General features: G+C 37.2%; 1 protein-coding gene and 1 pseudogene across 2 annotated transcripts in view; one reads left to right on the top strand and one right to left on the bottom strand.

Moving 5' to 3' along the window:
- The window catches only part of SLC25A17 (solute carrier family 25 member 17), a 42,956-nt gene extending 23,591 nt beyond the window's left edge, over positions 1–19,365 (bottom strand). Inside the window, exons 1-3 of one of the 2 annotated variants that reach the window (XM_016162651.2) lie at positions 19,200–19,365; positions 2,919–2,979; positions 1,299–1,365 (exon numbers count right to left, since the gene is read on the bottom strand). In XM_016162651.2, the coding sequence (XP_016018137.1) occupies positions 1,299–1,365; positions 2,919–2,979; positions 19,200–19,253 (182 nt within the window). In that variant the 5' untranslated portion in view covers positions 19,254–19,365. Of the gene's footprint in view, positions 1–1,298; positions 1,366–2,918; positions 2,980–18,804; positions 19,152–19,199 lie in introns of those variants that run through there. The other variant, XM_036237564.1, reaches the window with a different exon arrangement.
- A 2,340-nt stretch (positions 19,366–21,705) lies between these two features.
- LOC118613891 lies at positions 21,706–21,825 on the top strand (annotated as a pseudogene).
- Positions 21,826–22,734: the final 909 nt, after the last annotated feature.

A 22,734-nucleotide genomic window follows, 5' to 3' on the forward strand; every position in this document is an offset into this window, starting at 1 on the left:
GTAAAGATGTTGGACAAAAGCCACTAGAAACAGGCAAAGTCACAGGACAGGCCGATCATTTACATATTCTTAAAGCTCACTCCTACACTATAATGTAGTCCAAACTGCACACAGATCCTACGTTCTATTATGAAGGATGCCCAAACCATGAAATCTTTTCTAACACTAATGATACCAGTGAAATGACACATTTAATGGCTGATTTACTGCTTTTCCCCTTCAATTTCCTTTAGTAAATTATTATGTAAAACTACAGACAACTTCCTCATGGCTGTTAATTAATACAGCACCATTTACATTTTACTACAGGGCAAGAACATTTAAAATGAAGTAAATATAGAAAAAGAAGGCCAAAAAAAAAAAAAAAAGTGATGGGGGCATGGTATTAGGGCATAGGAACAAGATGGAAGAGGCTCCCACAGGCAAAACCTGGGACTGTAACAGTAATAATCACTGGTAAAATAGAAATTTTTGCCTATACTGATATTAAATAAATTATCTCCTCACAGACTGCTTAAGCTGCATCAGAGGAAAAATAAAATTATTTGGTGGCTAACTCACATATAAGACGTCATAATTAATCAATGAAGGACAGGTGGACAACATGTAACACCAGATGTGACACCCTGAGGACACAGTATCACCTATGCATCATTCTGGTACAGAATGCAGAGCCTCGACCTAATCATAAAGCAATGTGAGGCAAACTTAAAATGAAAAGCATTTTTTTTTTTAATAATGTCAGTGTCGTGAAAGTGAAGGAGTTTGATGTATGGTATGAAACTTATTCTCCAGTAATTCTGAAAAGGTACGTGTATGTTGTGTGTGTGGCGTGTGTGATAAAGACAGAAAGGGAAAGGAGAGCGCATGAGCACAAATGGCAAAAGAAATGTAAAAATGTTAATAGATGAATCTGGGTAAAGCACATACTGGTATTCTTTGCACTATGTTCAGTTCTGCAACTTTCTGTAAATTTGAAATTATTTCCAAATAATAAATTAAAAATAAAAGAAATACGTAATCTGTCTGATTGCACTGGTAGGAATGAATGCCTATTACCTTCTTCGGTTTACTGGACATAAAACAAAGCACTGGTTTCATGGAAGACTCTTCAATCAAGAATCGAAAATGGCCAACCAAAGAACTTTAATGAAATGGTAATAACTATGCACTCACAAGTCCAGCAAGTATAAATTCATAACACTATCAGGCTCTGAGAATGGACAGGAAGGAGCATGGGCCGACGAGCCTCCCAACGACCTGCTCCATCTGACAAAGATAAACGAGGTAGTACTCACAGCCCTTCTTCTTTAATGATCTCCAGGAGCACCATGTGTGTGGTTTTGGACTTTCTTTTCTCATCAACTACAAGATGAAAGAGTATCTATTATTCATAAACCAATAAGCATTTTAATTCAATACCCAATTTCCAAAGTAAAAGATGTGAGAGAACAAATTTGTTCCTTATAGTCATAGGCTTTTTGTTTTCGTTTTTGGTTTCAAAGGCTGCAGACACAAAAGCTATGAAGGACACATGCAGCTGGCAGTAGAGCCAGGGTTAAAACTCAGGTTTCCAAATTTTAGCATTGTGATCTGTTTACTAATCTAAAAAATAAAAGGTTGCCACAGGATGAAAACTCTGCTTTTCTTGGCATTCTCACTGAAAACAAAACTCACCTCAATTAACTTCGAATTTCATACCTATATTTGAAGAATATATTGAAAAGCATAAAAACATGGAAACGAACTGATTTTTCAATGGTTAAAATTGGTAACTTGTATGGTTCATAAGATGGCAAATACAGAGCATGGCAAAGAAAAAAAATACAGAGAAAGAAACCCGGCAATAACTATCAAAATTACAAACACACTGACCCTTTGATCTTTCTGTCCCACAGAACTTACAGAAACAAAGTGGTATATAAACGAGTCTATTCTACAGAAGAAACAACCCAAGAATCTACAATAGGGGAATCTATGATTATTATGGATCCGCACCGTGGAACACTACAGCTAGAAGAAAGGATGAAAAAGCATTGACTTGGAAGGCATCCAAAATATGCTGTTAACTGAAAAATACAATGTATAGAATAGTGTAAAAAGTATGCTTTTTGTATAAGTAAGAGAGAAAAGAATATATGGTCTTATTTGCTTGTCACTCCATAGAGAAACTCTGCAAGGCTATTTGAGAAACTAACAAGATAGTATCTGCAGGGGAGAGAAAAGAAGGAAAGGGGTAGACTAGAGTGAGATTTTCCACTGCATTGTTTATCTTTTTATATATTTTGGGTTTTGAGTAATAAGAAATTATTACCTATCCAAAGACCTCTAAAATTAATTAAAAATGGTAATTAATGAAAGGTTTTTACATAGGAATTAGTTTCTTCAAAGCTCATCTTACTCTAATCTCTTCATTTAAGTTCTGGCATAGGTTTATTATTTCAAGTCAAAAAAAATACTGAGGAAAACAAGCAGGAGTTACAGAGTTGCCTAGTCCTATAAAGCAAAAGAGGCAAAAACTAGGACTACACGCCTGGTTGTCAGCGACAGTGGGTATCTGGTTCTACTTGTTCCCTATTCACTCTTCTCTTTTGAGAAAATATACTCCCAGAAAAAACTCTGCACACTGTGTCTTTAAAAAGCCATTTTATTTTTTTGGAAAGAATTGCAGTGATTCAGAATTATTAATGCAAGCCCATCAGGTCACCTCAGATTAGAAAATGGCTCAGACTATGACTCATCCATGAATGTGGCTCTGTTAATTAGGAAACAACAATGCTGACGAGTATTTAAAGTCAGTGAAAAGGAACAATAGATCTCCAACAAAATAATATTCTTATATTAATTTAGTACCAGAGAAATATGTTTGCTTCATGTACCAAATGAACAGGAATATTATGACTATAAAAGATACTCACCTTGAAGTCGAAGTCGAGCTGTATCCAAGGGATAAAACAGTGTCATTGCTGTCACGCTTCCCTGAAAAGTTGAAAGAGACTTTAACCATGACAGTATCACAAGATAATGAGCCACAATTTTTAAATGAACAAAAGTTCACTATTAACAATAGGTCAAATCATATTTTCAGTGAACAAATACACACAATAATTTAACCTGTTGGGATTATTACTGTTCAAACTTTTATAGTTATGTACTTAAACAAAAGCATTAAATTTTCGAGAAGAAATATTGGTCTGATATTGAAAAAGAAATGTAGTAGCTCCCTGGAGGTGACAATCTTAAGTGTAAGCAACCTAGGACACACATCAAAGATGGGAGGTAAAAGAATTTTTAACCTTTCGAAAGTCAGTTGCTGCTCCTATGCTCTGAAACCAAAATATCCAGTCATCAGATACATAATTCTATTCTCTATACTTAATCAATAGATTCACCACAAAGTAAAAGAAGTGCAAAAATCATATTGTCCCTTATAATAGTTTTGTTTGCTGTGTTTTAAATAAAGTAGAGATGATCTCTGTACTAAAAATTCTATAAACAATTCCTCCAAAGTAATGCAATGACAAAAATTATCCAGGAAAAAAAGAAGCCAACAGCTAGTCTTTCCATTTATAAGACCCTATGACAGATGAAAACAAGCATATAGTAAGGGATGAAATTATACTCATGCAATCTCTAATTGGGTTTATGGTTCTCAATCCAGACGCAGGCCCACTGGAAGGGTATATTCTCAGGCATAAGATTAACTTTTAGGCTACTCATCTAATAATAGTTACATATAATATTTTAATCACGATAACAACTGGAAACTGGACCAACTTTATAGATAAGAATAAAAATTTGCTAGGTCTCTTACCTACGTAAGCAGGTCAGCCCGCTTGACAGGGAGAACACTGAATTGTCATGTCCTGTTAATATTAAATGTTACCACCCCCTACCCATCAGGTGGTTCATTCCTCCATGTTCCCAGAGCACTTGTCTATGTCTCTTCCAGCACTTACACGACCGTGAAAGTGACAGTGAAATCTAACTCTTCCACCAGACAGTAAGAATTCATTCTCTTAGTATATAACAGATTCTAATGAATGTTTGTTAAGTTCACTCTACTTTCAGTTATTTATGCTTTTTGATAACTCCAACATCAATGTTCTTTTCTAGTAAGGACTAGGGAATATTTACTGTCTCAAGAAACACTGGACCTGCAAAGGTTTACTATCTATGAATCTATGCTTTTGGCACCCTTGCTCATCTTAAAGGCAATTTCCAAGACAACTGAGGGCTGGAAAGCTGGAAACGCTGATTAAGGTTATTGACCCTGTGGCATTTATTTCCTATTGCATGATACTATGTGTCTCTGTTGGGTATTGCATAGACAGGGATTCTCCAGACAGAAAAGTTCTGCCTGGAAGCCGCTTTTTCAAACGACTGGCCCATGTGCATCCCTCTTCCCTGCAAGCTTTAAGCAGACACCTGAAGGTTCTGCTTAAACTCAGAAGCCCCTGCCTACCTACCTTGAATCCTTAAAGTGATGTGCAACTGCTACCAAGACAAACGGAACAGTCAGTCCCAAAACATCAATGGTCCATTACTTCCTCAAGGATTAGCATAAAAAATTCAAACCAAGAAAACGAAATAAGACTTTTTCAAACTTATTAGTACTGGAAAGACTGGATCAAGATGATAAACTGAGAACCCGCCATTGCCTCCTCTCCATTCCAATCATGAATGACAGAAAAGATTTACATAAAAAGTGTTATATAGAAAAACAAAGAGGGGTCTGATTGGTGGATCAGACATTAAAAAGACAGCAGAGGGAGGCTATTTTGAAACAAGAAATCACAGACCACAACACACAGAAGATAGGTGTGACAGGCAGAAAAATGGCCCCCTGAAAGCTGTCCATGTCCTAATCCCTGGTACTTGTGATCGTGTTAAATTACTTGGCAAGTTCCTTAAAATAAAGAGATTATTAAGTCAACTGTAATTGAAAATTTAAAAAAAAAAGATAATCCTAGATGATCTGAGTAGGCCTAATGTAATCACAAGGGCCTTTAGAAGTAGGAGAGAGAGGTAGAAGGGAAGATGAGAGAGAGGCAATGTGAGGACTGAATCCCTCATCATCGCTGGCTCTGAGATGGACAAAGGGGAGGGGGATGTGAGCAGCTTCTAGAAGCCGGAGAAACCAAGGAAATAGATTCTGTCCTAGAGCCTGCAGAAAGGAACACAGCCCTGCTGATACCTTGGTTTTGGCTGAGACCTGCACCAGACTTCTACAGATCTACAGGTATTAAATTTGCACTGTTTTAAGCCACTCAATCTGTAGTAATTTGTTACAGCAGCAAGAGAAAACTAATGCAACAGGAATACTACACATGGTGGGGGAAAGCATTGAGAAGCACAAGGTTGCTCTATGGTGACTTTCTGGCTGAGGTGGGTACTGTGAGGACCGCAGCCAGGCCATCTCAGTTCTAGGCAGTAACTGATGTTGGGAACCTGGTCTTGCCTAAGGTGAGCAGAAGACTTGTTCAGCAAAGGGAACTACATGCCCAGAAAGCTAACTGCTAGCCCACGCCACCTTTTCATCACAGTCCCTGCCAGGGGGAGCGGTGTGAGGAGCAGTGGTGTGAAGTGAAGAAGAAACGAAAAGCTTACTGTTTTTGTTCTATTTAAGGAAAAGATACACACACAAAAATTGATTCTAGGCTTTGTTATAAAACCTAAGTTTAAATACGAGAGTTAAAAATTTAAGGGTGAAATGGGGCTCTCATTTCTAATAATGTGGTGGCTAGACAATGTGCTATAAAATACATACGACTGTTAAAAGATAAAAAAAATACAAAAATAAAGTATAACAAACACCTTTTAAATGCTTAGCTGAGTTCACAGGAAAGTAAAGGAAACCCACAGGGTTAAGCAGACTTTTCAGCTTTGGTTGCTGGAGAATTTTTTGCCAGTCTAAGTGATCGAGGGGCTTTATTATTACTATTTTTAATTGAAGTATAATTCGCATAACATGAAATTGACAACTTTAAAGTGTGCCATTGGGTGGGATTCAGTACATTCACGTTTTGCAACCACCACCTCTATCTACCATGTTCCAAAATATTTTCGTTAGCTCAAAGGAAACCTCTGGAGCTGTCAAGCAGGCCCCATGCCCCATACCCCATGCCCCTGTACTCAGCCCGCACAGCCACTCATCTGCTCTGTCCCTGTGGCTGCATCTATCCGGGGCATTTCACATAAAAACAATCATGCAATGTGTCTGGCTTCTTTCACTTAGCATACTGTTTTCAAGATTTATCGACTTCATAGCATGTGTCAGTTCTTCATTCCTTTACACAGCTGAGTATTATTCCACTGTGTGTATCTACTACATTTTGTTATCCATTCAAAATGTGTCGGAATGAGACAGAGGCAGTGGTTACACAACACTGTGAATGTTCTAAGTACCGCTGAACTATACACTTTAAAATGCTTAATTTTAAGTTAGGCACTAAATTTTTTTTAAAAGCATTTAATCTTCACAACAACCCAATGAGTTAAGTACTATTATTTTCTCCATTTGACAGATGATGAAACAGATACTAGTAGGTTTTACAGCTTTTCTGTCGTACGCTTGGCAGGTAGTATAATCAGTATTTGAACAAGGTTGCCTGGCTCCAGGGTCCACTCTTTCAACCGCTGTTGCAAGTTTTTAAAAAATCAATAATATAGAACTAAAAACTAGAAATAAAAAGGGGAGCTACTAGTCTGGAACCTATTTTATGTGTTAAGTATTTTTTTGAGGACTAGTCTGAAAACCCAGGATAGAGCCTGGCAGAGCATAAGCCCTGACCTTGTTAATGAATGTATGACTATAGGCATCTACAAATAAATGTACTATCCACCAGAAAATGTATTCCAAAGGATAAAGGTAAATTTGTACATTGGGCAGATGCTATTTTTATCTCCTTGCCAAAGAAACACACTGATGACTATTTTCATAAGCTGCTGTTACCTGAAAAAATTTATTACATATGCGAGTCTTAACGCCAAGCTATAAGCACGATTTTTCAAAATTTGAATTAAATTCCTCTTCTCATAAATATTCAGTTTTTTTCTCTAGGACTGCCTGTTCACTTATATAAACTTAGAAGGTACGAAATACCTAGACGATAACCACAATGTACAACACTGTTATGCTAAACAGGTATAAAAATAAATCCATTGTTTTGAGTCCCACAGAATTCTAACCATCTGAGTGGTAGTTCTAGTGCTAACAATAATTACAATTTAAAAGAATCTATTTCCAGAAAACCCTTCTAGTCCCACACCAAAAACAAACATTTTTAGTCACGACATTCTACCATCTCCATCTTGCGTTTAGCCACTAACTGCTGGGAAAACACACTAATTCCTACATCTCTTGACTCTGGTTCTACTGTTCACTGTTCTACGACAGTTCTTGACCTCTTTTCAGTCAAGACATAAATGATTTTTAACTTTCATTCTTCTCCCACTTATAAAAGTATACACAATAAAAACACACAAATCTGGGAAAATCAAACAAGAAATTCTTAAGAATTAAGGGTGGCTTCCTTTTCCCTCATTATGAATCTCTCTGTAATCTTTTTTAAACAATAAACATGTGTTAGTTTTAGTTTTGAAGTGGGGGGGGAAATCAAGCATTTTTTTAGAAGACATCAGATACAAAAAAAATAACATATCCTAGGGAATTCTCAAAATCTGGTCTGGAGATTCTTGAAAGTCCTCAAACCCTTTTTAGGGATCTGCAAGATCAAAACTATCTTCATAAGAAACTACTGAGTTATCTGCCTTTTCTCTCTCATTTTCTCACAATATGCAGTAAAGTTTTCCAGAGGCCACATGATATGTGATATACTGACAATGCAGAAGCAGATAAAAGGATCCAGCTATCTTCTATTAAACAATGGAGAGCTTTGCAAAACAAATGTAAAACAATGCCACTCTTACTACTTTTTGGAAAACAACAGTTTAAAAAATGTTACACATGTTAACACCTAATAGGTTTAATATTTTTCATAAATATCTTAATGATTTCTCCGTTCTAATTTTTTTTTTTTTTTAGGCAAGGCAACCCTTCGTTGACCTCACAGATTACAAGGCCCTTATCAGCCTACCATCTCTTATTATTACTTTTTAAAAATTTTTTACACCTACAGCACCTGGTCTTCCTAGGTGGTCTCCATCCAAGTACTAACTAGGCTCGACTCTGCTTAGTTTCCAAGATCAGAAGGGATCGGGCTTGTTCAGGGGTGGGATGGCCATAGACACAGTTCTAATTTCTAATATAATAAATATTAATACTAATAACCACATAAGCAAAAGTTCTTCAGGGTCTGCAATGATTTTTAAGAGTATAAAGAAGTTCTGATAGCAAAAGTCTAAGAACTGCTATTATAAACATGCCATTAAATATGAAAAACAGTACATTAACAAACTATTATTTATCACGTCATTTCTAATATTCCTTTCAGCTGATGTTATCATATCAGTGTGACATAAGCAGTTAAAAGCATCACACTACCTTTGGGTTGGCCACTGTCCTCTCCAGGAAAGTCTTTAAAAGCTAAGTAACTCTATAAAGAATAAATACAGCCCATAATTAACACCGCAGAGATTTGAGACTTTTTAATGACAAATACTACATAGCTGATAAAGAACGTCTAACAAGATGCTGAAAGGGGAAGCAAGTGCAAGTCAGGAAATGAGTTTAACATTCTGAAATTCAGAAGCTAGTGTCTTAGAATATAGGAAGCAAAATCAAGAGTGGAATGAAAAACTTTAAGGGTTAAGTCAAAGGCTTTTGTTAAGTATATTAAGGACCATTCTAGTGACCCACTGGACAGATGTGGGGAGAGGAAAAGGAACTTCAAGGATTCCTTGGTTTCTGGCTTTAAGAAGCAGAGTGACAAGTTTTGTCATTAAGAAGGTAAACACTGCAGGAGGAGCAATTTAGGAGCAAGAAATAGTGAACTGGGGGTTGAATTGGCTAAATTTTAAGTGTCTCAAAGACTTCTATTTGAGGATGTCCAGGAGGTAACCAATTATTAGTCTGGAGTTCCGGAGTTCTAGGGTATGCAGATTTGGAAGTCATTAGAACATCACTGTATTTCCTCACCTTTAAGACAACAATGATAGTACCATTATTTAACAGATTTTATTTGTTAGGGATTGGTGAAATCATTATTTGGCCAACAATATGTAAATGTATACAGTTTTATTTTCATAATCGAATTTTCATTCTCAACAAATAATTATGAAAACATAATACATGCCAGAACATTTTCTATATTTTCTATTTCTTCTCATCTTTATTACCTTTATTTTTTCATTTCTTTGGGTTTATTTTGATATTCTTATCTAACTTCTTTTCCAAACTCGATTTAAAGGTTATTATTCATTTTCCTCTAGGTATTTTTAGCTCTGATGTTTTTCTCCTCATTACAACTCAGTGGTTTTTAAGATAGTCATAAAGTTGTACAGCTATTACCACTACTTAACTCCCGAACATTTTTATCAATCCAAAAGAAAAACGGTGCTCATTCGCAGTCGCTGTCCATTCCCGCCTCCCCCCGCACACAGGCAACGTTTTCTGTCTGTTGCCTATTCTGGATCTTTCATGTAAAGAGAATCAAACACGTGACCTTTTGTAAATGGCTTCTTTCAAGGCTCATCCAGAACGTCATTTTGTATTATGATTGGAAAATATTCTATTCTATGGCTTCACCACATTTTGTTTATCCATTCATCAGTTGATGGACTTGGGTTGTTTCTACTTTTTGTCTTTATGAATAATGCCACAATGAACATTTGTGTACAAGTTTTTGTGTGGTTGTTTTCATTTCTGTCAGAGTAGATCTGCTGGGTCATATGGTAATGGTATGTTTAACATTTTGAGAAACTAGCAAACTTTTCCATAGTAGCTAAAAATTTTATATTCCCATGAGCAAAATATGAGGATTCCAATTTCTCCATGTCTTTGCAACACTTATTCTGTCCTTTTGATATAGCCATCCTAGTGGGTATGAATTGGTATCTCACTGTAGTTTTGATTTGCATTTCCCTGATGGCTAATGCTGTCAGCATCTTTCCATGTATTTTTAGTCTACTTGTATATCTTCACTGGAGAAATGTCTATTCAAATCGTTTGTCTATTTTGTCACTGGATTATTTGCCTTTCTATTATTGAGTTGTAAGCATTCTTTATATATTCTGGATACTAGATAAATGATTCAAATATGTCTTCCCATTCTATTGTTCTTGCTTTCTTGAAAGTGTTTTTGAAGCACAAAATTTTTAATTTGGAGGAAGTCCCGTTTACTTATTTTTTTATCTTATTACCTGCGCTTTTGATGGCATATTTAAAAAACAATTGCCTAATCCATGATAATGAGTATTTACGCCTATTTTTAATTTAAGAGTTTTGTAGTTTTAGCTCTTACATTTAGGTCTGTGGTTCATTTTGAGTTAATTTTTGTGTATGGTGTTAAGTAGGGATCCAACTTCATTCTTTTGCATGTGGACATCCAATTGTCCCTGCAGCATTTATTAAAAAGACTATTTTTTCCCTACTGATGTGTCTTGGCACCCTTGTCAAAAATCAACTAAATGCAAATTTAAAGGTTTATTTTTTGGGCTCTCGAGTTCATTGATTTATCTAGCGTAATGCTATACCACGCTCTCTTGATTACTGTAGCTCTTACTAAGTTTAAAATTTGGGAAGTATTAATCCTCTAACTTTGTTCATTTTCAATATTGTTTTGGCTATTCTGAGTCCTTTGCATTTTCATATGAATTTTAGAATCAGCTTATCATTTTCTGCCAAAAAAAAAAAAAAAAACCACATACACACAATTAGAATTCTGACAGAGATTGTGGTGAATCTGTAGATCTATTTGGGGAGTAGTGCCATCTTAACAATACTGTCTTCTAGTCCATGAACACAGGATGTCTTTCTGCTTATCCAGATCTTTAATTTTTTTCAATGACAATTTATAGTTTTCAGTGTACCTACACGTTTTAATATACCCTATCTCTGTTATCATTCAGCTCTAAATATTTCCTTATTTCCCTTATGATTCCTTCCTTAACCCACAGATCATTCAGAAATGTTTCTAAATTTCCAAGCATATATGTTTTAGATTTTTCTTTTTTAGTTATCTTTTTGTTATTGCTTGTTAGCTTGATTGCACTGTGGTTCAACAATTTATTCCGTGGTATTTCAAAGCTTTTTCAAAATTTAAATTTTTTTTTACATGCCAGTAAATTATCAAGTTTGATAACTTTTCCATGTTTGGCTTGAATTCTGCAGCTGTCGGGTGCAATGTTCTGTATATGTCTGTTAGTTAAATACATTATTCCATCCTTTAATTCTTGTGGTTTTTTTCCCCTTGTTTATTCTAATTACTGAAATATATTAAAATCTACTTTGTTGATGGAATGGTATATTGCTTCTTAAAGTTTTGTTAATTTTTGCTTCAAATATTTAGATAAACACAAACATAAAATTGCTTTATTTTCCTGTACTGAGACTTTTCTCTGATTGATGTCATTCTTTTGACATCTAGTAATGATGCTACTATAGCATCTATTTTGTCTGATATTAATAGCTTTATTAGCTTTCTTTTGGTTAGTATTTGTCTGATATGTCTTTTCTCACATTTTTTTCAAACTTTCTAAATCCTTAACTTTAGATGTATCTTTTATAAATAGCATTTTTCCCTTTTTAAAATCAATTTAGGAATTCTCTTAACCAAAGCATCTAGCTCACTAACATTTATTTTGATCTACAGCTGCCATATCATTCTGTGCTATTTGTCATATATGCTCTATGTTGCTTTTTCTGCTTCTTCCTGCTCTTTGACTAATTTTTTCTAATTAATTTTTTACCTCTGGAGTTTACATATATATAGTTTCTATTCTTTTACAGGCTATCTAGTAATTGCAGCATACATTCCTAACTCGTTAATTCTAAGAAGTTTTAATATTTGTCTTCCTCGCAAATACAAATTTAATTCAATTCACTCCCTCCAAAGTTCATGCTACTGTTATCATGTATTTCACTTTTCTAACTTATTTCTTTATAATGTCTACAAAATCATATTATTTGATAGTTAATGTCTGTTTAGATTTAGCCATATATGATATTTATAACTTTCTCTACTCTTCACTCTTCCACTGCACACCTTCTATCTGGGATCACTCACCTGCACAGCGAACATCCTTCAGAGTTCCTTCTAGTAAGGATCTTTGCTAGTGGCAAAATGTTTCTGATGGTCTGAAAATGTCTCTCTTTCACTGTGTTTTAAAGATTATCATTTGATACAGCATTCTAGGTAGCCAGTTATCTTCTCTCAGCAAAATGAAGAAAATATTTCATGGTTTTCTGACTATAATCACTGAAAATGAGACTCAGTTATCAGTTAAGCTTTAGTGCATTTTTGGCTCTCTCTGTTGTGAACAATCCCACAGTCTGCAGCTAGTTTCCTTAATACTGTATCAGCATCTACATTTCAGGTTACATATCCAAAACATAGATGGTTTACTCATTTTCTGGGCTATTTCTCTCCTGTAAAAGGTCAATAAATATCCAAAGTCTACTTTTCAATCTGGCCAACACAAACACTCATGGAGTTGAGCTGAAGTACTTCACACCACAGACAGAGTCAGAATGAACAGTGGGGTAAACCTGGTCAAGACCTGGTCCCCTAAGCATGTGCAATTCTATGGAAATAACAGAGGGAGATACAAAAACACAGCAGAGAATCATGCCTTTTAAGTACAAATAATGATGTTTGGGTTGGCCTACCAACCAAGTCACCAAATTTGACCATTTCCAAATGCTTATTTACCCTCAAAGGATGAAAAATAGTCAAAAAATTTCAATGCCAGTTCCAAAGTCAATTTCCAGAGGGGAATCCAGAAATGGTTGAGTCACAGAAGCACTACTGAAATCTGTGGACAGCATCTCCTGATGGAGAACACGGCATTATTGGACAGAATTATTTTAAAAGAAAAACAACTAAAATACATTTTCAGTTTTAGATCTTGAGCTAATGAAATCCAAAAGCTGAAAGCCACTTAGTGTGGCTTTCATATTCAAAAATGTAATTCACCTAATCCAGACTTAATATAAGTCTTTCTCCTAATATAACAATCAAGCTAATTCTCACACCTAGACTGACAGATATACAAGTTAAAAAGGCCTAATGGATAACACACTTGAGTGTCTAAGAAAAAGAACATGGGCCTTTGGAATAAAACAAACCAAGGTTCAGGTCCTAGCTATAATTCATACTATGTAGTACGTGATTTAAATCTCCATGTCTGAATTTCCTCATTTGTAATTCTGAGTCCAATACTTAACTGTCATTGTTGCCATGAGGAATGAGAATTGACTTATGGAAAGCAAGTAGCATCATACCAAGCATACGGTTGACACTCAACAAATGCTGGTTCCTATATATCCTTTTCGAAGCATCTTTTAGTAGTAGGACTCAATATTTAATCAGGGCTCTAAAATCAGTAATGATTACTTAAGTTCCTTCCAAAAGAGCAATTGTTATTTAGTAAAAAATAAAGAATAACTGCTCTTTCAGAAGGAGCTTCAAGAACGCAGTGTAAACTACTACAAACAAAGCAGCTAAAGAAGAAAGGCGGTCTCCAGACCAGATGGGTACGATTCTGTGACAAGACAGGGCAGAGAGAGTTTGAGAGATGAAGAGATACGAACACTGGAGAAAGATTAAAGCTATAGAAAAGAGGTGAAAATTAAAGGAGCAAAGTCCCAAAAAATAATTGGAGTTGGGTGACGGGAGTGGATCAAGATTAAAGGTAGCAGAGACTGGATCCATTTGTTTCCTAAAACAAGTAGAATGTAGGGAGATATGATTCTGTAATTGGGATTCTGTGATTGGAAAAAAACAGACAAGCGAGAAAGCTCATCCCAAGTAGCCCCCATATTATCTACAGTAAAAGGTGAGATCTGTAACAAGTCAAGGGAATTGGTAGAGCTGGCCAGATGAAAGAAAATTTCAATTCCACTGAATTCCTAAAACTGGGTACAAATACTGTATTTGCAAGAATATACCTGAAAAAGAAATTAATAATTATGGTCTTACTACACTATTCCAAGCAGGTGCTCCACAAGTGTTACCACACATTTACTTCTCAGGAGAATCCAGTAGTGGAGTATTACTGTCCCTGGTTTTATAAAAAGTTAGAAAAACGATTACAATAAAGACTGCATAAAAATCTTAAAGACTGATTTTTGAAATCTTTATAATGACATGACATAGCAGACATCTGATGTTTTGGGTCACACAGCACCATTCCCTTTTCCTAAGGGCAGGCTGACCTTGGTAGGATGCACATGACCTTGGTAGGATAGTAAATCTAGGTGCCCATCCTCCACTTGTTACAGTCAAGGGGTGGGCACATACCTTGAGCATGGCTAATAGGGGCTCACCTAAGATTTTGAATCTTGAGCAGAATGCTATAGAGGCAAAGAAACAGAGACAGAATCCACTGATTCCAGTGGTGGTCCCCAAAAGACATCCTCCAGTTTTTGCTTCAGGAATCTTTCTGGAGCCTGTTCTTTCTTACTTCAAGTCTGCAGCCTCCCCACTGATCCTGAGAACTCCCAAAGAGCCTGCCAATAAACTTCCTTTTTGTTAAATCACCCAAAATATGTTTCTCCAGCCTGTAACCAGAGAATCCTAACTGATACACATGGGGAAATGCTTTATATTCCGAAACAAATGCATTAAAAAAAAAAAAAAAAAAAGACCGGGATGTGAAACTCTATACCAGTTACATAAACAAACAAAAAAAAAACTATTTATAAATGCCTATTTATATATAAACACAAAGAAAACAGAGAATTAGGGAGATACAACCACATTCTGAGAAATAGCGTTTCTGATAAACTTTAACCCAAACATCTTTGCACTGTATGTGAGACTCTCCAACTTCATATCCTTCTACTCTCTCCCATCTTTTACACCAGCTATGTCAAAATAAACTTGAAGTTCCCTGAATGCTGACTTACACATTAGGGCCTTTGAATATGCTTTTTGTTCTGTCTAAAAGTTTCCTATTGCCCTTGTAGTTCATTTTCCTTAGCCAATTCCTCCTTTTCCTTCAAGATCAAGTCTAAATATGTCAACCTTGGGGTTTCCCAATCACCTTCGCAGAGGCGGCCCACCTCTTTTTCCTTGGTACTACCAGCAGCCTTGTCCACACTTCTACTATACACCTAAGAAGAGCTTCTTGAGGACAGGAACTTTCACAGACTTTTATATCCAGATGGCCTTGTACTGCAAATCAACAAGTTACTCAATTTGGTTTCTATTTCTAAAAGCCAGGTACTTTGTCTACATGGTAAAAAGTTCAGCGTAACGTTAGGTGTGTGAGCTAGTCAGGCAGGGTGCCCAATTTTTTTCTTCTAATACCAACTGGAACAAAGTGTTCTCTATAAGCCTTCTTACACAGTTCTAAGGATAGGTGTGCCTGGACTCTGAGTCACAGAGCAATAAAAGGTGGAATAGAAGGAGAAAGGAGGACTCTTCTGTATTTCTGTATGATTTGAATTTTTTAATAGCATTTATTCAATGAAATGCAATTCTTTTAAAACACAAATTACGCAATTAAAAAAACATTTAAAATTAACAATAGGGGGAAAAAATCTTCTGAAAGTTACTAATTATTTGCATTACAATTCCAAAATCAGCATCTAAATGCCCCAGACAATTCCAAATGTTTTCAAATTCTAGACTGATAAAATCTTTTAATTACAAACATACATTTCTACGAATAAAATCGATCTTTCAAAACTAATCTAATGAGAACCAAAAATGTAAAATTATAATCTAATTATACTCACAATTTTGAGAATTTATATATGAGGTTATGACTTATATCATATAATAATCATCAATTAGAAAGACAGCATTGTCTTGAAATAGTATAATTCTGGTTTTCTGTACTCATCCGATGGTATGCTACAAAACACTCAAAATCACTCATTTGTTTATTCTGATTCTTAAAGTGTGTGTGTGTGTGTGTGCGCGCGCGCGTGCGCATGCACAATACCACACTTGATGTGAAAGAATATAGAACTTGGGAGTGAAAAAGCAAACATGAAACGTATCAACTCAAAAAGGTTGTAAATCAATGTCTTAAACAATGATCCAACAATCCTTAAAGGAGAAGCAACTACTCCGGGCAGCCTTGGAGTTGATATAGCAGGGGAGGGTGACAGGCAGGATCCCAACCCGGACTGCCTGGCTCACTTAACCACTACACTAAGCTGACTCTATTGATCATCTCAAAGCTTTGGCCGAACATCCCACTCAGGACATTTAATTAAACACGAGCCATCACCACAATACTATACCATTAAAAGCAATGCCATTTTTCTCATCAACTGTAGTGACATTTTTGTGCTGAAATATTTTCCTTTGGTAGCAACCAGAATAAATTAGGGCCTGTGTTGCATGGTTTAACCTTAATATAGAGGTTTGCAAAAAGAGGTGGGACCCACTCTCGGGCATGATAGTTAAAAATAACAAAACAGTGCCAATTTTCACTCAGACTCGTGCTTGGAACAGTTACTGCCCCAAGGGGAAGCAAGGGAAAAAAAATTATTCTTACAAGTCTAATAGATAATCTAACATAGCTTAGGAGAGAAGGAAAAACCATAGCAAATTCAGGGTGCATAATTTCAAGCAGAACTTTTAATGAGAAAAATACGCAACAAGGAGAGAAAATTAAAATAGAAATGTCTTTACAGGGTAAAGAGAAATACATTACCTCTATTCCCAGCCACTCTCTATAGCAGAGCTCAGCAGACTTTGGCCCAAGGGCCAATTCTAAACCACTGGTTTTGTAAATAGGATTTTATTGGAACACAGCTCTGCACATTCATTTACGTATTGTCAACGGCTGCTTTCACTCTCTCATGGTAGTGCTGACTAGCTATGCCAGAGACCTTATGCAAAGTCTAAAAACACTTACTACCTGCCCCCTGACAGAAAAAGTTTACCAATCCTTATTTTATTTCTTTTATAACACTTAACACTATCTAAAATTATTGGGTTTTTTTTTCCTCTCATTTACTCAACTATTATCTTTCTCTCCCACTGGAATGCAAACTTCCTGAAGAAAAATACTTTGTTCTCCACTCTATTTTTAGCACCTGAAATAGTGCATGACACATAGAAACCACTCAATAAGGGCACTGAATGAATGGCACTTATTAAGAGAAAAAAAAGAACAAACATTTCTCATTCTCTTAGATGCACTCCGACAATTCACCTCACTATTTCATCTAAATGGGTCTCTTCTCAACTAACACTGGATTTTTCATGTTGCACTGATAAATCCGGTTCATTCTTAGTCCTCATTTGATCCATCAGCAGCATCCCACCAGCTGATCTATACCCTTCTCCATGACTTTCAGAACACTACATTCTCTTAGTTTTCCTCCTGCCCTACTGGTCTTCCCTTAGTTTCCTTTGCTGATGCTACTTCATTTCCCTAACCTCCTAACGTCAGCATACTTACTCCAAGGCTTGGTCTCTGAGACTTTTCCCTCAGTCCACACTCATTTTCTTAGTGAGTTCATCTAGTCTCATGACTACTCACTCTTAGGCATTTCAAACTTAACAAGTCCAAAACCGAAACCAAACTCCTCATCTTTTCCTCAAAAATCTGATCCTTCACAGTCTTCATCATCTCAGTAAATGGGAACATCATCCTTCGAGTTATTCAAGCCAAAAATTCTTGGGAGTCAACCAATCCTCATATCCATATCCGATCCACCATCAAACCTTGGTGGCTCTATTTTATAAACATATTCCAGGTTGATGATCACTTCTCACCACCTCCACTGCTACCATCCTGATCCAAATCACTATCATCTCTTGACTGAGATGATGTAATAGCTCCCTGACACATTTCTCTTTCACCCTGGTTCCCTTACAGTCTGCTCTCAACAGCCAGGGTGATCATGTTTAAAACGTAAATTGGCAAGTTGCTGCATGCTCTAAACCTCTAATAGCTAGCCAGCTCTCTTTCCCACTCAGAGTTAAAGTCTCACACAATTCGGTCCCCTGAAACCTATTTCCGTCTTTGTTCCCCCCAACTCCAGAAACATTGGCCTCCATGCCCTTCCTAGAGAATGTCAAGCAAGCTTCCAATTCAGCGTCTTTACACTGGCTGAAAGGCTCTTCTGGTTTAATGAATGAACGAAGACTCTTGAATCCGGGACTTCTATGAACTATGGTGTCACCTAATTCTCATAACAACTCTGTGAGGTAGGTATCGATAACCCTACCTTATAGATTAGGAAGGCGAGGTTTATAGGCCACCTATCTAACAAACAATGGAGTTAGAGTTCAGCCTCGATTAGTTCTAGGAGGGCTAAAAAGAAAGGGATTAGTGATATTCTTCTGCAGTCACAGTAATTAAAATTGCTACAGGTGTATGTTGACAGCTGGAAGACATAAGAAAGGGCAGAGAAATAAGATGCGAACCAGAAGAGGAAGTTACCAAGCCAAGAGTAGCCTGTTTCAAGAAAAAGATGGGGTGTCGAATGGAACTGAGATATCCAGAAGCCCAAGAACCAAGCATATACCTCACAGTAAACCACACCTGTAGTAGACAGCAACTCTGATCCTGATTAAAAAATTTAAAAAGACGTATCTTCTCCTACCAATAATGCTGGCAGGAGATATCCCATAAGAAGTCACTTCCACTTGCCTGCAGCAAGTGTGTGAAAACAAGAAGCGATTAAGCAAGGGATTAAGAAACACATCATACCTTGGTTTTCTTCTGATCTAGTTAAAAGTTGTGTGTGGGCATGGGATAGAAGGAAGACTGGCTTTCAAATTTCAGAAGGCAAAAAAAAAGAAAAAAGAAAAAAAGAAAGAAAGAAAAGAAAGAAATCAATTAAATTCTGCCCGATTCCCTGTGGGTATGCGGGACATTTGTCTATATCCCCGGTATTCTCTAAGAGGCCAGAGCGGTAGCCAGGGGCAGAGGGTCTGAGTGTCGGCCTCTACCCCAAATTCTTCCAGCAACTTCTCACCTATGCCTCATTCTCTCTGTCCCAACACGATGTCCCTCTCATCCCCATCCTCCAGCTATATCCTAGGAAGTGACCCCAGAGAAATCCCACACCCCGCAGCGGCCCGGAAGTGAAGACCCTGCCTCACCACGGCTCCGGCCACGGCGTGGACCAGGTTTTCGTAGGCCAGCACAGAAGCCATTGGTGCGGTTCCCCTCAGACCCAGTCACACTTTCGCCGCAGTCGCCGCAGGAATCCGAGTGAAGAAACAGCTGGAGCCTCAAGCCTGAGTGTCGCAAACTCCACCCTCCCGCCCGCCTCCTCCAGAGCAACCACTTCCGGGTCGCAGGGCGGGAAGACAGGAAAGCAAGTCCCGGACCGGGCCCGCTTGGCTCTGATTGGCTCCCGGTGAGTGCGCGGGGCGGAGCACTGAGGTGCTGGCCCCATCAGGCGAAGAGGTGCGACAGCTGGAAAGCCCGTAATTGGTCCTCGCGTTCCCAGGACCTGGCCAGTGGTGCTTCAGCCTTAAGAAACGTCGGTAACTTTAGAAAGCCTAGATGGCTTCCCTTTTCTCCACTTTCCTCGTAACTCAAGCTGGTGACAGGCAAGAAGAGGGACTCAAATCTTCCTGGTTCTTAGCAACTTGACTCGTATTTTCTCTCTCAAGTATTTTGAAAGTCACATTTTGGCCAAGAGGAATTATGTTGATTGGGCAAGGTTCTGCCTCAGAAAAAGCCTGGGGTGTGTGGGAAGAGCAGCACTTGAGCTTCGGCTCAAAATGATCAGATGCAGATGGGTACATACTCGTCGGCAGCTGGGGAAGTCATTTAACCTCTCGGTGTCCTCCTTTGCCGAATGAGTGTTAATACAGTACTAACAACGTCACTTGCTTTGAGGATTACAAAAGCTATTTATGTAGATGTACTTGATAAAATACTTTTAAAAAAATTGTTTCCATGTTGCACGGTGAATCTACACAGGACTAGAGAAATTGCAGTTCAAACCTAGCAGTGTACGTCATATCGTGAAAGACAATATTTTGAGCTCCAGCTTCATTACTGGGGTACCAATGTCGCATGTCTGCCAGTTTCTGTACCATCAAGTTTACTTGTATAGTACTTTCACTGGTAATTCATGAGTGTTTACTGCATGCCTGGACAGTGCTTTATGCCCCTTATCACATTTACTCCCCAAGAGAGGGCCTTAACAGTTTACCTGGTGATGTTTTCGCAAAATTTGTAGAAAACATTTTAATTGCCATTGGTTAAGATCACTTTCCACTTTAGCTCCCCCTCATTTAGGGTGGTGCTATAGTGACCACAAGCAAAGGGAACAGTGAATTGGGGAAACGGAGTGGATTTAGTAGTATCTGTTTATAGGTGAGGTTAAGTAAGCTGCTGTAGGAGTGGCTTCCAGGAATACTCCCACTACAAACTTGCGTCATGACTGTCAAAGCATAGATCCAAAGGCTAATGAAGATAGAATTCTGGCATTGCGACATAAGAGACACTGGGTCTATTGTAAAACTTATGCAGAAGAGTCTGTTCTTGCTGACTCCTGATCAAATTGGAAGCTCTCCACAAAAATGTACTGGATTATGTAGCTTTATAAACACTTTATGATGGTAATTTAACACAATAGAATTTTTCAGAATTTCCATTTGTAAGGCATAAACCTAGATTAGATAGCATGTCCAATATCAAAAAATATTTTGATCAAGATGGAATTATCTTCCTACCCTTCTGAAAACAATGCAAAGTTGGCATATAATGAGTATGAATCGAAAAACTTAGCAATTACCTAGGTACATCATGTATTAAATGGAACTTTGAAGTTGTATTTATCGACTTTTAAAAAGGGCATTTTTGCTTGTTTTGAACATTCACTTTTACATCTAATATTCACAATTACATATTTTTCACAGAGGGCTCCCTAAATTATAGAAGGATCAACATAAAAAATTCAGGGTCTTTGTTTACTGTCGCAACCTGCACGACTAGAGGGTTAACCTGAGGGGGATTGATGGAGGATTAAGAAAAACAGACAGTATATACAATACCTGGGGCTAGGTGAGACACTGCACTCTAATGGAGATACAGTGACCCCAAAGCAAGCTCAGTACATTATATACACCTAAAGGTCAAGGAGGGAGTGGGAGTCTTCTTCTCAGGACTTGAAACTTGTTGGCAACAATAATCTTCTGAAGGCCTGACTGTATACTATGTGGTTATCTGTGCTAACCCACAAGCTATTGTTTCTCTGCCCTTGGCAGATTGCAACAGTTAACCATGGTTTTGCAACACAGATCCAGCTCTCTATAGTTTACACCCATGCCATCGGGTTCAAAATTAAAGGAACTAAGCCAGAACTGATTAATTTCATGTATGTTGCTTCTACTCAGTCATATTTTCACAAAATTTGTAGGAAAACATTTTAATCACCAGTGGTTAAGATCTCTATTCGCTGCAGCCTGACATAGCATAGTGATCTAAGTGAACTCAAGGATATCCAAATCATTTATGGTAGGTACATAGATTTTCAGAGAGCCATTTATTTTATTTACCTCCTTGATACTTCGGCTTTGCTTAAGAGTTCATAGTGTTAAAATTAGGATTTCACCTAAAAATGTCAAAATGTTACTTATAGAAAATCATGTCTATGGCCATGCCACCCTGAACACGCCTAATCTTGTCTGATCTTGGAAGCTAAGCACGGTCGGGGCCTGGTTAGTACTTGGATGGGAAACCACCTAGGAAGATCAGGTGCTGTATGTGAAAAAAAAAAATCGTGAATTTACACTCCCATCAGCACTACAAAAAAGCTCTAATTGCCAAGATATTTAAAACGTTTGCCACTTTGACATGCCACACTGTTTTAACTTTGCCCTTTAGTTTTACAGCTATCGATACTTATTTACCCTAAAGTATTTACTCTTTTAAGAATGCCGTAGTGGTGGTAAATATTGGTTTATAGTGAACTTTAGAAATTACACAACTTTTTTCCCTGTATTGATTTAAATTAAAATTCTTTATAACATTAGGATATCAAATGTCCTCTCAGATCTGTTAATATATTTTGATGTGTCATCAGATTCTATTTGCTCAATTTTTAGTTTTGGCCATCTGTATTCATGAGAATTGGTCTATTCTTCATTTGGAAGATGTATATTGAACATCTGTTCTGTCATGTATTAGTCTGGGTGCTGAGGTCATAGTATTTAAAGGTAAACATCCCTGTCCTTATGGAGTTTACATCTAGGAGAAAAATCTCTCTCATCTTTGGTTAATACCAAAGGGTTTGATGTTCGAAGAATGTTTTCTTCCAAAAGTTAACCAGAGAAATTTTCATCTTTTTCTTAGAAACGAAATAAATATTTGTCAGTTCTTTAAATTATGGCTATGGACCCATCTGCTGATGCCTTTGTGAATAGAATTTTAATCTCCTTTCCAATTTTATGGTGATTGGAATATTTGAGTTTCCATTTTTACTTAGATCAGTTTAAAGAATTTTTGCAACTAAAAGTATTAAATGTTTTGAAAGCACTTTAAACAATATGAGCTTCCCTGGAACCCTCTCCTGTTAACTCAGATGTGCAGCAGAGCAAGCCCTTAGACTCAGACATGGAAGCTACGGTCTCAGTCCAGCAAAACTGCTTACTTCTGGACTGCCTCCTGAAAGGAAAC

Source organism: Rousettus aegyptiacus, unplaced genomic scaffold (assembly GCF_014176215.1).
Source record: "Rousettus aegyptiacus isolate mRouAeg1 unplaced genomic scaffold, mRouAeg1.p scaffold_m13_p_2, whole genome shotgun sequence".
Taxonomy (NCBI): Eukaryota; Metazoa; Chordata; class Mammalia; order Chiroptera; family Pteropodidae; genus Rousettus; species Rousettus aegyptiacus.